Source organism: Mastomys coucha, unplaced genomic scaffold (genome assembly GCF_008632895.1).
Source record: "Mastomys coucha isolate ucsf_1 unplaced genomic scaffold, UCSF_Mcou_1 pScaffold14, whole genome shotgun sequence".
In the NCBI taxonomy this organism is placed as follows: Eukaryota; Metazoa; Chordata; class Mammalia; order Rodentia; family Muridae; genus Mastomys; species Mastomys coucha.
Genome location: NW_022196896.1, coordinates 66,107,572 through 66,122,800, shown reverse-complemented (window position 1 = coordinate 66,122,800; position 15,229 = coordinate 66,107,572). Strand labels below are relative to the sequence as shown.

Here is a 15,229-nt window from a genome sequence, read left to right as displayed (position 1 = left end):
CCCCACCCCCACCCCCAGAGAGGTATGATATGTACCATTTAAGGCTGAGAACTCCCTGGTCTCTTATTCTCTGCCCGTTGACTGGTTCAGGGATCTGGAACTTCTTAATGTGATTTTTGGAAGCAATTGACTAGTGTCTGTTTAAAAGCTATCATAGAAATTAAATATGGAAGAGGCTGGGGAATGGGCTGGTGGAGCCCTTGCTGAGGGTGCATGATGCTCTGGAGTCCTTCTTCACCACTAGAAAAACAAGCAGAACACACACACATACACACACACACACATACACACACAACTCACACACACATACACACACACACACACATACACATGAGAGAGAGAGAGGCCATATTGATGTGGGAGTGAGATAGGGAAGGGGGTGTAGAAATAGACAAATACCTTACATGGAAGAATTCCAAATAATTTATGTAGGAACCACCCCTCACAGGAGCGATGCTTCTCTGTCTCCTTCTGTATAACTCTTGCTCAGGATCTTCTGTGTAGACTGAGGAGGAGTAAAAGCTTAGATTTAAGGAGGTGAAAAACCCTGGTAGACACCAACTCTGCTGCGTGGTGAAGCTTAACATCAAGTGCTAAGTCATGCTGACAACACGCTGCCCTCCATAGGACGTGGGAAAAATGGCAGTTTACCTCTGAGCTCATGCTCTCTACCTGTCACCTAAGTGTAGACAAAAGAAAACCAGCACATAAGCCAGATGTGGGGCACTGTATGAAATCTATAGCCCCCTCTCCTTACAGTGGTCAAAACACTAAAAACCCACACCTAAGAAGCCATCACAATTAAGAGGATCCTACCAAGGTGTGATGACTCAATATAACATTCTGAGCTGTGGCTTACCTGTGTGAGCTCAGGACAGAACGGGAACATTAGAGCCAAGAGCTATGATTTTCATGTGTGAGCTCAGCACTTAGGAGGCTGAGGCAGGATGAATTTGAGGACAGCTCAGTTAGAGAGAAATATCCTGCCCCCCCATCCCAAAGTGGGGGACCATTAGGTAACAAGTAAATACTTTGGAATAGATGTGGACTTAATTAAGTTTGTATGTCAATACTGGCTCATTTGTGGCAGATGTTATCATCAATATTAAATCTCAACAGTAATGGAAATCAGTATTGAGTATGAACAGTCCTGTTGGGGATGTAAATAATGCACCTGTGTCAACAGCCAGCGTGGCGTAGCTCTATCGATGTTAACCATGCTCAGAGCACATGAGCCTGGAGGGTAAAACACAGTGTGGCAGCTTTCTCTGCCAGTCTCAAAGCTCAGGAGACAGAGACAAGAAAGCCCCAGAACAAAGTGGATAGCTAGGCTACTTGAATCTGTGAACTGAGATTGAGAGACCCTGCCTCAGTATATAGGCAGAGAAAAATATCAAGGGTGGTGCTGATATCAGGTAGAACCTGGTGATTCTGTGCTCTCAGCAGGGCAAGCTTCTGTGCTGAGGACCCATGGGAGGTGATGCTGTGCGCCGTCAATCAATCATGCCCATCTCTGTATCTTCATCAGGCCCTCGGGGTCATGGCTAAGAACTCTGCCACAGTGAGATGAGATGCAGGATCACTCATCCACCCGAGGAGTGCAGCCGAAAAGCCACAGTGCCATCATTCCTTCAGGATCACTATGGCTGTTTCTAGGGCTTTACTTACTCGTATTTTCTACAATTACAGGTTGTAAATACTTACAGACCCGTTAGAGTGTGGCAGAATGTGAGTAGCCCCTCAAGATGCAGTGTGATTTCTCACAACCAGTGACAATAGCATAGGGTTTAAGGGAACATGTTACAGTAGGCAGGAAGGAGACCCATGCCAGGGCACAGGGTCTACGCTCATAAAGAGCTAGCTGAAGCTCTAAGTCCTAGAGGGTGCAAAGTGTGCCTAAAATGAAGAGTGTTTTCAAAGATAAGCTTTACCCATGTATATTACTTAATATTGGCCTTAAAGCAGTTGATTTTCTGCCATTTTAATCAAAATGTATTCCTTAAGATTCTTTAACTCATCAAAAACAGGGAAAGATGAGCGTTTTTGAACTGTGATCGTGTCTGTCTTACTCCCTGCTCCCTGTCCTCCATCACTGAACAGACCCACGTAGGCAGGATTCATGCCACGCCTTCCATGGCCGTGTTTATCAGAGCTGCCTGATGCTGTGCCTAAGCAGCGGGCAGCAGCAGCAGTGCTATTCCACTGTCAGAATCCATCCCGGAGACCCAAATGCCCACTGAAAATCTCCTGCCTGATTTATTCTCCTGCCACTTAAGATTCTTCTCAGCACTCTGGAAGTCCAACAGATGGATATATAAAAATGTGGGATGGGTGACAAATGACTCCTGCTGTAGTTGTGTTCTGCTTAAACCCAACATAGCTGGCGCAGAGCATTGAGGAGTGAATTAAGGAGGCTTCAACCAGTCTGGGGAAACCCTGCTTCTAACCCTGTAGCACTTTTTGTACTACTTTTTCTTACTATAGTAAGAACCATGTCTGTAATAGATGGAACAGGGTTTCTATATTTTTACACAATGTTTGATATGTTCTCTTTTACCATAAGCTAACACCCCACCCCCAAAAGATGCTGGAGAGTGATTCCTGTTGACTGAACTATCATGCTTCCTTCAGCAAGAGCTAGCTGTACATATCTGATATTGAGCTTAGGACATTTAATATATCTGACCTTGTTTTCTAGTCTATTCCCTTTTTTTTTTAATGCTGAATTAGTCCTTCCATAGATGAGGGTTTTTTTTTTTTCTTTCTTCAATTTGTAGTTTTATATATTCAGGCCACCTGGATTACTTTCATAATGAAAAAGTCTGGAAGTATCAGACATAATATGCAACATATTACAAAAGTGTTAACATTAAAGCCGAATTCATGCGGGTGCCTTAGTTAGAGGATCATATACCAATCTCCAAGTCCAATGAATGGCTAATAGGATGCATTTTCTTTAATATGGAGCATGAAAGTCTTTTCCTCCTCTTTCCATTTAAATGACAAGCTTCTTACATTTGCAACAGGGAGGATTAGTGGATCATGTAAAAAGCTTCCAAGTAGAAAGAAGCAAACAGTACTGAGGGTCTATAGTCTAGGGCGCAGACCGTTTGCTGGGTGTGTCTCTAGCAGAATCCAGTTTCAGACTGGTTCCCAGCAGACTCCCCACAGAATAGGACAAAGATGTTGGACTTCTTTGATAGCTCTTTGGTTGGTTGGTTGGTTGGTTGGTGGGTTGGTTGGTTGGTTGGTTGATATTTTGAGACAATATCTCTTGTAGCCCAAGCTAGCCTCAAAAGTGCTAGATAACAAAGGATTTCCTTAAACTCCTGATCCTCCTGTCTGCCTCTGCCCCCCTGCTCCTGCCCCCACCCTGTCACCTGCCTTCTGCTCCCAGCTCCCTGTCCTTTGCCCCTGTCCCTGTCTCCACCAAGTGCTAGGATTACAGGTCTGTGTCACCACCGGGAGCATGTTGATGGAATTTAAATGGCCTCATAAACATCCAAAACAGGGAGGTATCCTCAAGATATAGTTGGGGAACAAACAAATTAAGTGGGTTCACAGATTGTAAAGCCTTAATTTCATAACTTTAGGCCTTAGCTATCAGAACTTTCCTCTTGACCTGGATGTATTAGTTACTTTCTTGTTGTTATGCCAAAAATCCTGACAAGCAACTTAAGGATAAAGGATGTATCTTTACTCATGGTTCCAAAGAACACAATGTATCCTAGTAGAGACCGGCCTTGGGAGCTGGATGCAGCTGTTCCTTCCCATCTTGAAAATCAAGAAGCAGGGAGAACCAGAAGCAGGGTAATGGTAACCATCCCTGTTCTAAAGGCCTTCTGCTAGCCTTGTCCCAGGAGTTCCTCAGCCTCCCATAGCGCCAGCCAAGGACCAAGTATTTCTATGTACCACCTGTAGGGAACATGTGTTACCCAAACCATCATAGCTGGTAGCTCTCCCGCCAGAGCTAACATCGATTACAGCCTGTGTGGTGAGTGGGCTGTGTGCCTGCCATGACCCTACAGAAGCGAGAGGATCAGGAGCAGAGGGATCAGCTAGCTTAAGGGCAGCCTGGAAAAGATGCCAGAGAATTGGTAAGCAGACCCAGAAGAGAATTGCAGAACACTGGACACTCGCAAGCCAGACAGGAAGCCTACAAGGAAGGAAAGCAGGGCCGTGATTGCCCGCAAGGAAAGAAGACATCATATTTATCACCTCTCAAGGTTTCTTCTCTACCTGACCCCAATCTACAGCGAGCCATTTGAAGACAGAGACTTCTGCAACTTGATGCTTTTAGCTCCTAAACTGGGCTCCTTGAAAATGGGGAATAAATTAGCAGTCTATGATCTGTGCTAGAAACAATAAAAGTGGGCCTAAATTGTAGCCATTACAGTGTTAATATGGAGTGAGTGATAAAATATCTATCAGAATATCCAGTGCTTATGAGTGTCTACTATGTGTCGTACTCACGGTAATGTGCTTCGTTTGTCCCCTGTGCAATTCTCACAGCATTTCTAGAAGGGAAGTGGTTTTGGTTTTTTACCTTATAGATCAGGAAACTGAGGCACAGCAGTCTTAAGTTTTTTGGAGAAGGACACATAACCAGTGGGAGGTAGATTAGGGATGTAAAGAGTGCATCAGGCTCCCTGCTGCCAAACCTCTTCCTGGTTAGTATACAAGCAGGTCAGAGTTTGATCTGGACAAGAGAAGCCACAGTAGACACTACAAGCAGGAAGACGCTGACATAAAGAATTAGTGGCTTCCAAACTCATCAGGTGGGCTAGGAAATCTTAGGTCAGGGAGCCAGTGGGCAAAGTTGGTAATCAGAGAGTCATTTCAGAGAAGCAATAAATGCAGGAACTGCAGAAAGCTGCTAACAATAATCTCAGATGCCTACGGTGCCTGCAGGTATTTTTTTCACAGGGATGCTGGGAGCTACTGCAGAAGTCACAGCAGCCATATGCTGAAGCTGATACAGCTGCATCTCTGCCCTGGGAGCAACAGTGGTTGTTAGTCTCTGACCTTCCAGGCACTTTTCAAATGCCTCTCAGTGGTGACACCTAAATAAAAACCATGCAGATGGGGCTTTGGGGAATTGTAGTCCCAAGGCCTCTGGGCCATGTGACACAGAAGGAATGGCCGTGAGACTCCACATGCCTGAAATGCTATATGCTGAAGATGTGATATTCCAAGTTATCCCTGTGTTCTCCCAGAAGCTGAAGAGCAGGCCAGGAGATGACGAAGATTCCTCTGTGCTTCCTGTAATTCCTGAAAACAACTCTTGCAGAATTCTAAATTGCATCACAATCTCTAAGCTAATTAATTAGTTAATAATGATGAGGTCATGCTTATCTTAGGCTCTGAGAAAACACAGCATTGTCCTTTTGTTTTCCTTACTTTAAAATGCAAGAGGAATGTAACTGAAGGGCTTTGTGTGCTAAGCAAGTTTCCTACTCCTGAGGCTGCATCCCAAGCCGTAATACACGGTTATTCAAATATTCTATTATTTAAACAGAAGATGGGGGAAAGGTAGAGGCAGGTGAGTCAATTCCAACATGCATGGCGTACTATTTATTCATAAAAGTATGTACAGAATGAGTCATTTGTCTGTGAATTAGTGGTAGCACAGACAAAAGTACAATCATTATCGGTAGAGATTAAGACGGTAAGTCCCAGCTGCTGATGCATTCTTTGGGATGCATGTGCTCAGTCCATTTAGACTTTTATAACAGAATATCTTAGGAAGTATCTTAAACTAAATAGGTTATAAACAACAGGTTAGGAAGTCAAAGAGTAGGGCACCAGAGGAGCATCTGATAGGCGTGCACTTTCTCGGTCGCAGGTAGCACCTATTGGTCAAGTCCTCATAAGATAGATCTCTTTGGGCACTTTGCTTGTTGGTATGGTGCTGCTAAGAACTGGAGATTGAACCTAGGGTCTTGTTCCTGATACACAAGCAGTCTACCACTGTGTTACAATCTCAACTCTGGGATCCTTTGTAAGGGCAGAAATCCCATTCATGATGGTACTGTTCTCATTCATAACTATCACCTTCCAATGGTGATAGCCCTGTTCGTATTCAAAACCTATCAATCATCTCCCAATGGTGATAGCCCTGTTCGTATTCAAAACCTATCAATCATCTCCCAATGGTGATGGCCCTGTTCTCATTCATAACTATCCCCTCTCAGTCATCTCCCATCTTCATACCACAGCACTGGTGACTAGGTTTCAACCAATGCATTGACCACTCTAACTTATCAAAAATATTGATGCCTGTGGCCAGTCAAGAGAAGCCAGAACCTTGAGGGATGTGGCCCTCAAATCAGTCTATTTAGAAGCACCGCAGTCTGCGTGCCCCTTCAAGGCTGTGGAGTTGACTTAACACTTTTACGTATATTGTCTCCTTTGAGTCTTGACTGTCATCCATCCCATTTTGTTAATGGACAAACAAAACCTTAGAGGCGTGGACATTATCCAAGGTCAGGAGCTGTGCGGTCCATTTCATGCTGTTGACAGCAGCTCTTAACCCTTGTTACAGTTTACAGTCACCAAGGGAACTCTAAAGTCTGGACACCCAGCTTGCACTCCAGATCTATTAAGTCAGAGCATGCGGGAATAGTAGAAGCCAGCATCAACATTTTAAAAAATTCCCAAGTGGTTCCAATGTGCAGTAAAGCTTAATAGTGACTGTGTCATTGCGTTCTCGGGAGTCATGCTATAGTGTAAAGTGTGAATTTGTTAATTGAGAGATTATGTTTTTCCCTCCTTCCTAGTTCTACCAGCTTACCTATTCAAACAAGTCCCTTAATTAGGGACTCTCTTCACATGTCAGAAACAACAAAATGCAGAGGCTGGTATTTCAAGCCCAAAGAGCAAATCTTATCCTAAGTACATATGATCTTCCTAACGTCAGCACACCCTTACTATGAGGAGTTGCCAATTAAGCAGATCGTTAGCAAACAGAACAGGGATCAAGCTTATTAATTAGGTGACAGTAGTTAATATTCAACATCAAAGACTCGAGCTAGATAAATATGCATGATTATCCCTATGATTAAGTACAGGTTCCTCTTGAGCAAGGATCAGGTAAAGAAGTACCTATCACTGGGTTGGTACAGCCAAGATCATTTTACGTCCCTAGCCTGGACTCTCTGAACTCTGCTCTATTATCATATTCTTATACGTGCTGCATCCACTTGTCTTTAGAAACTCAACCCTTTAATAAATGCCAAGAACACCAGGCTCGGAGACTCGTTTTCTAGAAGTCGGTGTAACAAAGATAGGAATTTTAAAATCATCTTATGGAGAGAGCATTTCCTGTTAAAGTGTTGTTTCTAAGCCTCTGTTGTCTTTTGATTGAAACGATAGAGTATATATGCTCCCTCCCCCAGCCCCTTTTCCTGTAATTCCTTCAGGGAGAAGCAATTTTAAAGTCTAATGTGTTCGGGGAATGCGACTTCATCACTCTGCTCTGTGTTGTCCTAAATGGAAAAAAAATGGAATGTCTTCATGTGTTCATAAGCACATAAACGGCATGTGGCACTCATTGGGAAGAGCTATGGGATACTCAAGAAAAGGGGGCCCTGTGTTCCTATCCTCTTTTCAAACTGATTCACCCCCAGCCGCCAGCTGCCAGCTCCAGCAGCTAGAAGTCTAATTCCAAGTGAAAAGAGCAACCAAAACGACACACTTGGAAATACACAGCAAAAAAAGCTGAGAATTTCAAATAATCTCAGCACTTTACTGTGTGCCTTTATTACACCCCAGAGTGGGGAGAGGATCAAGCTCAGGTGACAAGCGTGCAGACTCCCTTGCCAGGTGCTCGGAATTTCACAAGATACATTCACAAGGCCGCCTGCTGCTCTGAATTTCTAGGACATGTTCCCTAAATCCATTGTCCAAAGCCTGCATTTCTGTGGACCCTTGTGGTAGCTATGTTGGCTTCTGTTTCCGGGCACTTTTGTGATGTCAGAGCATACAGGTACACTGTGACGTGTCAGGAGTAGATTCATTGAGTTAATACCAAGATGAGCTGCTAGCATATTTCACTCAGACACCATGAGCGCCAAGATGCTCACACCAAAGGGAATAGTCCGTGGTAATGTGCCTTCTGCTCCTCTCTCAGGTGCTACACAGTTTTCAGCGTTGTCACTTCCACAGGCTTGTCCCAAGCACCCTATCAGTCAGTAAGAAATCTGAAAGGGAGACAGAGGACATGCTGAGAATTTGAGCATCCTCACCTTCTAGAAAAAAAATATGGAAGTGTTACCTAATACCTACATGTACCTGTTGAACACTTAAAATATATATGCTATGATACAGAAATAACCATATTGACACAAATAAAATCTCACCTACTCATTCTTAATATCATGATTAGAAAATGTCTCACTTTATTTCTTCTGTTGCATGGCTTGAATGATGGCTACAAAGGCTCACCTCAAGCCACTGGTGACAGTCATCAAGAAGAGACACACTAAATACTCACTACAACCCACTAATGTACCAGTTGTTTATTGATGCTTAAGAAATTACCCTCAACTTAGTAGCTCAGGCAACATCCACTTACGTTATTGTTTCATGGGTGAAGAATCTGAGAGTGGCTGAGCTGGGTCCCCTAGCTCAGTATCTGTCATGGGCTGCAAATACCACATAATACCAGCCAGGACTGAGGTCATCCCACCTCGTGACTGGAGAAATATCTACCTCCAAGCTCACTGCTGTGGATAATGACCAGATGCAGTTCCTTATGGGCTGTTGGGCTCAGAGCCTTAGTTGATATCAACCAGTGGCCGCCATTCTCCATAAAGCAGTCATACCATGATGGCTTGCTTTATTAGAGCAAACAATGAGACGAACAAAGCAGACACACAGCATCCAGCAGAAGTCACCTGGTCTCCACACACTTTCCCATCACTTTGCCCAGCGCTGCCCAGTAAAGGCCAGTCACTAGAGCAGCACACTTCGGAGAAGGCATTGTGTAAGGGAGAAAGCAGATGGAGGCAGAGATCACAGAGACTGCTGCATCCAGGGCAGATTGTGAGACTCCAGCTAGCATCATAGTCATTGCACATGGTTGTTTTGTTAAGAAGGAGGCACTTCCTGTGTGGGTCAGCAGCCTCTCTGCAGGATGGAGCTAAGTAGGAGAGCAGTGTGCACCTGTTACAGGATGTTGTTTCTGCTCCAGGAGACACACCGGTCCCAGCAAAGTAGTAGCCGCCAGCTACAGTGTAGCTGTTTCTCAGGCTCTTGGAGACAATGATGCTTGGGGCTGGAGAGTTTACTCAGTGGTTAAGGACACTGATTGCTCTTCTAGAGGTCCTGAGTTCAGTGTGGATCCATACACTCATCCGATGTTCATATCTACACTGACTTTCTAATACATAGAGAAACTGCAAACAGCAGTGACTGGGGAGGTCATCATGAGAGGGGCACAAGGACAGAGGGAGAGATTTAACTAAATACTTTCCTCTCTGTGTATGTGTGTGTGTGTACATGTCTGTAAGATAAAACCATACTAAACCAAAAAACAAACAAACAAACAAAAGTCACAAGCACAAATGGAGTTCTTTTTATGTCAGTCAACTATTCCTGGCATGCAGCCTACCCCTGAATGTGTGTTGGTACATCACAGGGCACTCCATTAGAGAAAATAGATTTTCCTCATTCCCAGCAGGTGTCGATTGCAAGTGGTACTAACTGGTTTTATGTCAACTTAACACAAGTTAGAGTCGTTTGGTAAACAGAAATCTCCATGGAGAAAACATCCCCACCTGATCGGCCTGTGGGAAAGTCTTTTGGGCATTTTCTTGATTTATGATTGATGTGGGAGGACCTAGCTCACTATAGGAGGTACCATCCCGGGGTTGGTAATCTCAGATGATATTTGAAAGTACACCAAGCAGGCCACACAGGAAGCAAGCCGGTACACAGCATTCTTCCATGGCCTCTTCGTCAGTTACTGCCTCCAGCCTCCTACCTTGAGTCCCTGCCCTGACGTCTCTGCATGATGGTATACAAGCTGTAAGATGAGATAAGCCCTCTCCTCCCTTAGCTGCTTTTGGTCATGGTGTTTTATCATCTTCATGTAAACCCTAAGATACAGCCCATTGTGAAATACTAGAATGGATATTTGCATATGTAAATCAATTTCATGAAGATTCATACACACTGTCTCCAAACGACATAGCCATAATGAATTCATAGACAAATATCAGACAGGTGGAGATGGTGGCAGCTTCTGCTGTAGAAACAAATATGAAAATCAAACGGTGCATTAAAACTCAGATTTGTTTTAAAGCTGTTAATAGGGAGCAAAATGAAATGAACTTTAAATAAAAGACTGAGGCATCTTCAGAGAGCCTGAAATGACAAGTAAGGCCAGGAAATCCAGTCAATTAAAGGCTCTGCTCCATGGAGCACTGTGGGTACACCCTAAGGAGGAGGCACTTACTGTGTGGGTCAGCAGCCCCTTGGCAGGATGGAGCTAAGTAAGAGAGCAGTGTGCACCTGTTACAGGCTGTTGTTTCTGCTCCAGGGATCGCAGGGAAGTGGGCAGGATTGCAGGGAAGTGGGCACTGCTACCTGTTTCTCAGGCTCCTCAAAGACAATGATGCTTGGGGCTAGAGAGATGGTTCAGCTGTTAAGACCCAGCAACCACATGGTGCTGGCTCACAACCATCTGTAATGGGATCCAATGCCCTCTTCTGGTGTGTCTGAAGACAGTGATAGTGTAGTCATACTAAATAAATAAATAAACAAACAAACAAATAAATCTTTAATCGGGTTTAAAAGAGAGAGAAGATGATACTTGTGGGAAGTTAGTCGAATGTTAAGTTGCAAAGATTGTAGGCAAGTCCTTCTTGTGAGAGTGCTGAATTGCCTACAAATGGGGTAGGTACCTGTGGTAGGATTACAGAGCCAGAGCATGAAGATTTGGAAGCACTGAGATGTGGATGTAATGACACAGCTGCCTTGAATGGCAAGTGGAAAGAAGCCGGCCCTGGGAGGCATAGTGCATTCTGCAGTGGTGTGTGTTCTACTCAGTAACCGCAGGAGTCAAGACCTGTCAGCAATTGTCAGCCTTCCCCTCGCTTCCAGAAAGGGAAGCGTCCATGTGTGGCCAACACCAGAAAGATCTGCCTCTGGTGAACTCTCTCCCTATGTGGAAGGAGGAGCCCATTGCCTACTATAGCTTCAAATGTGCTGACCCCCGAACTTAGTATCATGCTGTGGTAATGATAAGAAGTTGTAATCTTGCTCTGGCTCAGAGAGTAAGCTCGTCGCCAAGCCTGATGATCTGAGTTCAAACCCTAGAACCCACGTGGTTAGAAAGAGAGAATCAACTCCTGCAAGTTTCCCTTTGTGATACACATACCATGGTACACGCTCTCGCACACAAGCATGCATGCCCACATCATGTACCTGTCATAGATTTAGTCATCACACCCCACTCTACTGTGAAGCCACCATGTGACTTCTGAGCACCTTTGGTTAGAATTCACTCTCTGACCTCAATTTTTAAAAGTTTAGTTTTATCGCATATCGTATATCAACATCTTTGCTGTCATTAAAGTCTACATTGGTGACTCCTGCCTGTGTGACCCTCCACTGACTCCCAAAGGAAGACCTCCCTTGATCCTGGGCTGGCAGGCTTGTTTCCTGCCTTCTGCAAACCTAACTTTTAGAAGCTAAAGCGCCTTCTTCCCCCACCAGAGTCATGAAGTAACAACATTTGAAGAAGGCCTGAGGAAGAGTGCTTGGCCTAGTTGAAGGCTTCGTTGTGACGCCTTTGTTTCTCAGTTTATTTACCCCAATGAGGTACTTAAACATTTAGAAGCCCTATTGCCTTGTTGTCAGAAAAGTACAGTTGTCCCTTGATGTCCGTGGGGGAACAGGTTCTAGGACCTTTCTCTAAGTCCAAAATCTTTAGACACTCTAGCCCCTTCTGTAAAATTTGTGGACACTCTAGCCCCTTCTATACAGCCTATGAACACTCTAGCCCCTTCTATACAATCTGTGAATGCTCTAACCCCTCCTATAAAAATGGCATTGGATTTGCATGTAACCAACTCACATCTTCCTGTTGCTTTCAATCTTGCCTAGAGCATTTATAATACCTAATACAATATAAACGCCTCCTTCTGCCCCGTGGACAGGAGACAATGGCCCAAAAGTGCACATGTTCAATTGCAGTTGTTTTTCCAAACTATATTGATCAAATAAAATTTTTTTTCTTCATTGTGGGATGAGAAACACAAATTTATTTCTTAGACTCATGGAACTTAACTCAGGAGGATCTCCAAGTACAGCCTTCACCTACCACAGGGTGAAAAAGGTCACCATAAATCACCTACCCCCAAAGTGTAGATACTTCAGGAAAAACTGAGCCTGACCTGACAGTCACAGTCAACAATTTACCCACAAAGTCACTGAAATAACATTGACATTACTATAAAGGCCTCTGATAGGCCTATAACTGACCCTTATGATCATAAGCACATTTGGTTGACTTCAAGGAAGACATTGAGGTCTTTAAACACCAGAGCTTTACAGCTTCCAGGCTAGTGTCTGAAGCCCTGGCCTCTGTGCCAGTGAACTCTCCCTGCTCTGAGGCAGAACCGTTCTGTGTGCCCAGAACACATTTTAAAAAGTGCATGTCTGAGCAAGATTCCTTTGGCAATGGGCAACTCTGAAAACAGCTGCTCCAAAGAACTGATCAAAGCAGCGCTGATAAGAACCGATCCCCTCACTAAGAGCGTAAGGATATGTATTCCCTTTTCTCTGTCCACCATTGGCCGTCATGGACTCGCTGCTTATATCAGGACACATAGCGGTGGCTGGTGCCCAGTGGAAAGGGTCTTCGTAAACTCCTCAGAAGTGTCCTGCTGTTCATTGCCTTCTACCCAGCAGATCGTGGAGGAGACGGCTTCTCCAGCCCTTGGGCTGTTAGGGGGCCTGTATGAATGTCACATGACTCAAGACTATGACTCTCCGCAGAGTTCTGCTCGCTCTTCCTCTGTCTTTACCATGAGCATCCCCCAGCAGGCCTGAGGACACAGCCCGGCTCTCAAGCCTGGAGATCATTGAACCGGCAATAGTGGTATTTAAACTTCCCAGAGAACAGCCCCTGTTTGGTTCTGTGTTTCTAAAACTGCCAACTCCGAAGGAGCCCATCTCATCCTGAGATTGTCAGGAGGGTTAATGTTTGTGATGTGACTATCTGTTCTTCCCTAAGTACACCAGATAGAAAGGACATACAATATAAGGGTGCAAAGAGAAATTAAAACACAGAGACCCGAAAGGTGATGTTTCAGTATTGGAAGGTTTTGACTCTAAGTGTCCGCATCTCTTTGTCCCTTTCAGAACTCTGGAAGATGACCTTAAGCTAAGCAGTGATGATGAAGAGGGTGAGCAGGTAAGGCTTTCTCATGTGTTGCCATCTTGTAGATGAGGCACGGATGAGTGTAAACTGAGTCATGGAGACACTGAACCAAGCTGGTCCTTGATACTAGACACTGTACTGCTGTTGATAGATTTCTGTGTGTTGGGCCAGTCCATTGAAATGTCTTGAGCTCAGTTCCCATTAAAAGCTTTCACTCTGTGACTTTTTTTTAATGACATAGAGACCAAATCATGTTTCTAACAAAACTAATAGAATCAGACTTCCCTAGAAAATAAATCTCCCCCCCCCCTTTGGTTATCATCTCCTCCTCTTCCTCCTCCTCTTCCTCCACTTCTAGCAAAGATAACTGGCCTTCTCGAGATCAAGCATGCGACCTTACACACATTAGCATGCAGCAGGGAGGCCGCACCATTAAATATTGAGAAGCCTTATACAGATATTATTAACAGTGAGAAGGAACGAACACAGAGGTGCTCGAAGATGATGAATAAAAAATAATCAGGCACAGTCTCGGCTGTTTGTCTGAAATGATAAACGTGCTGCAAATAGTCTCCCGTGCTGTTGATTCACCAGCTTGAGACATCAGTCAGGGGGCTATAAATAGTCTTCTGATCAGTCAGTTAAGGTGAAAAAATACCCGCTTAGCATTCATCACATTTGCTTCTGCATCTCGGGGAAATGTTTTTACTTTAAAGCAGATTTCAAGAACACTAGAGACAGATTCCCCTACACTTCCTTCATCTGCCCCCGCCAGCTGCACTGTCAGGTTTGGATGAACAGGACAGGTTAGGGAGACAGTTTAGAGAGTTCTCTTTTTTACATCGTCTTTATATGTTGGGCTAAATGCATGTGCCCGTCGATGGATTTTTGAAATCAGGAACTTGATTCAAAGGTATCATGAAGTGTTGCACACAATTTGCTGTCTAGACATGCAAATACAAATAATGTTTATAGAACATTGCTAAGAAGTGTGCCTGAGCCGAGCATGGGATGGGGCCAGGGAAGGCTTGTTCCTCTTTGTGAGACAAACTAAAGGCACACAGATGAGCCAAGACTCCCTGAATCTGGGAACCTGGTTGGCAAACAGAGAGCTTCCCCGGAGAGAGAGGTTAGCAGGCAGAAAGAGGCCTCCGGCTTGGAGAACTTCAGAAGTGGGATGATTTGTTTCTGGATGTCTAATGCCGGCAGTCAGACATCTCAGCAGCCATAGTAGAAATTCATTTCTAATATTGTTTTCTCATCTGTGTGACTAAGAAGAAAATGATTTCCTCTCTCTCTCTGTTTTAAGCCACTGAGATGATCAGCTAGGTACCAAACGGGTTAAGCCTTCTCAAGCACGCAGTCTGTGGATGGTTTCTATTAGAAAAGGGATGCACGGGCTAAAACAGTTCCCGGAACTGTTTGCAGGAGGTGAAAATGCAATTTAAGAAACTCGTTATCAACGTTGAACTATCACATCCTCCAAAGGCAAACAAGCCATTTGCTTTACTGTTGGCTTTCCAGTCTACACGGGCGACACAGTACTGGGAGTATACACGTCGGACTGTGTCAGCCTTCCAGTCTACACGGGCGACACAGTACTGGGAGTATACACATCGGACTGGTCAGCGTTCCAGTCTACACGGGCGACACAGTACTGGGAGTATACACATCGGACTGGTCAGCCTTCCAGTCTACACGGGTGACACTGTACTAGGAGTATACACGTCGGACTGTGTCGGCCTTCCATCCAGTCTACACGGGCGACACTGTACTGGGAGTATACACATCGGACTGGTCAGCCTTCCATCCAGTCTACACGGGCGACACTGTATGAGG

At 44.6% G+C, this 15,229-nt stretch overlaps 1 protein-coding gene and 1 long non-coding RNA gene across 10 annotated transcripts in view; one reads left to right on the top strand and one right to left on the bottom strand.

The window, feature by feature from the left end:
* Aff3 (AF4/FMR2 family member 3) overlaps positions 1 to 15,229 on the top strand; it is a 502,697-nt gene that overhangs the window by 394,368 nt on the left and 93,100 nt on the right. For all 9 annotated transcript variants that reach the window (XM_031367274.1, XM_031367273.1, XM_031367272.1 and 6 more), the window contains one exon: positions 13,372 to 13,423. In XM_031367274.1, coding sequence (XP_031223134.1) covers positions 13,372 to 13,423 — 52 coding nt within the window. The remainder of the gene's footprint in view (positions 1 to 13,371; positions 13,424 to 15,229) is intronic.
* On the bottom strand, positions 7,697 to 8,758 carry LOC116088330. Its single transcript, XR_004117861.1, has 2 exons — positions 8,576 to 8,758; positions 7,697 to 8,201 (listed from the first exon to the last, which is right to left on the bottom strand). It is a non-coding gene; the product is annotated as an uncharacterized LOC116088330 (long non-coding RNA).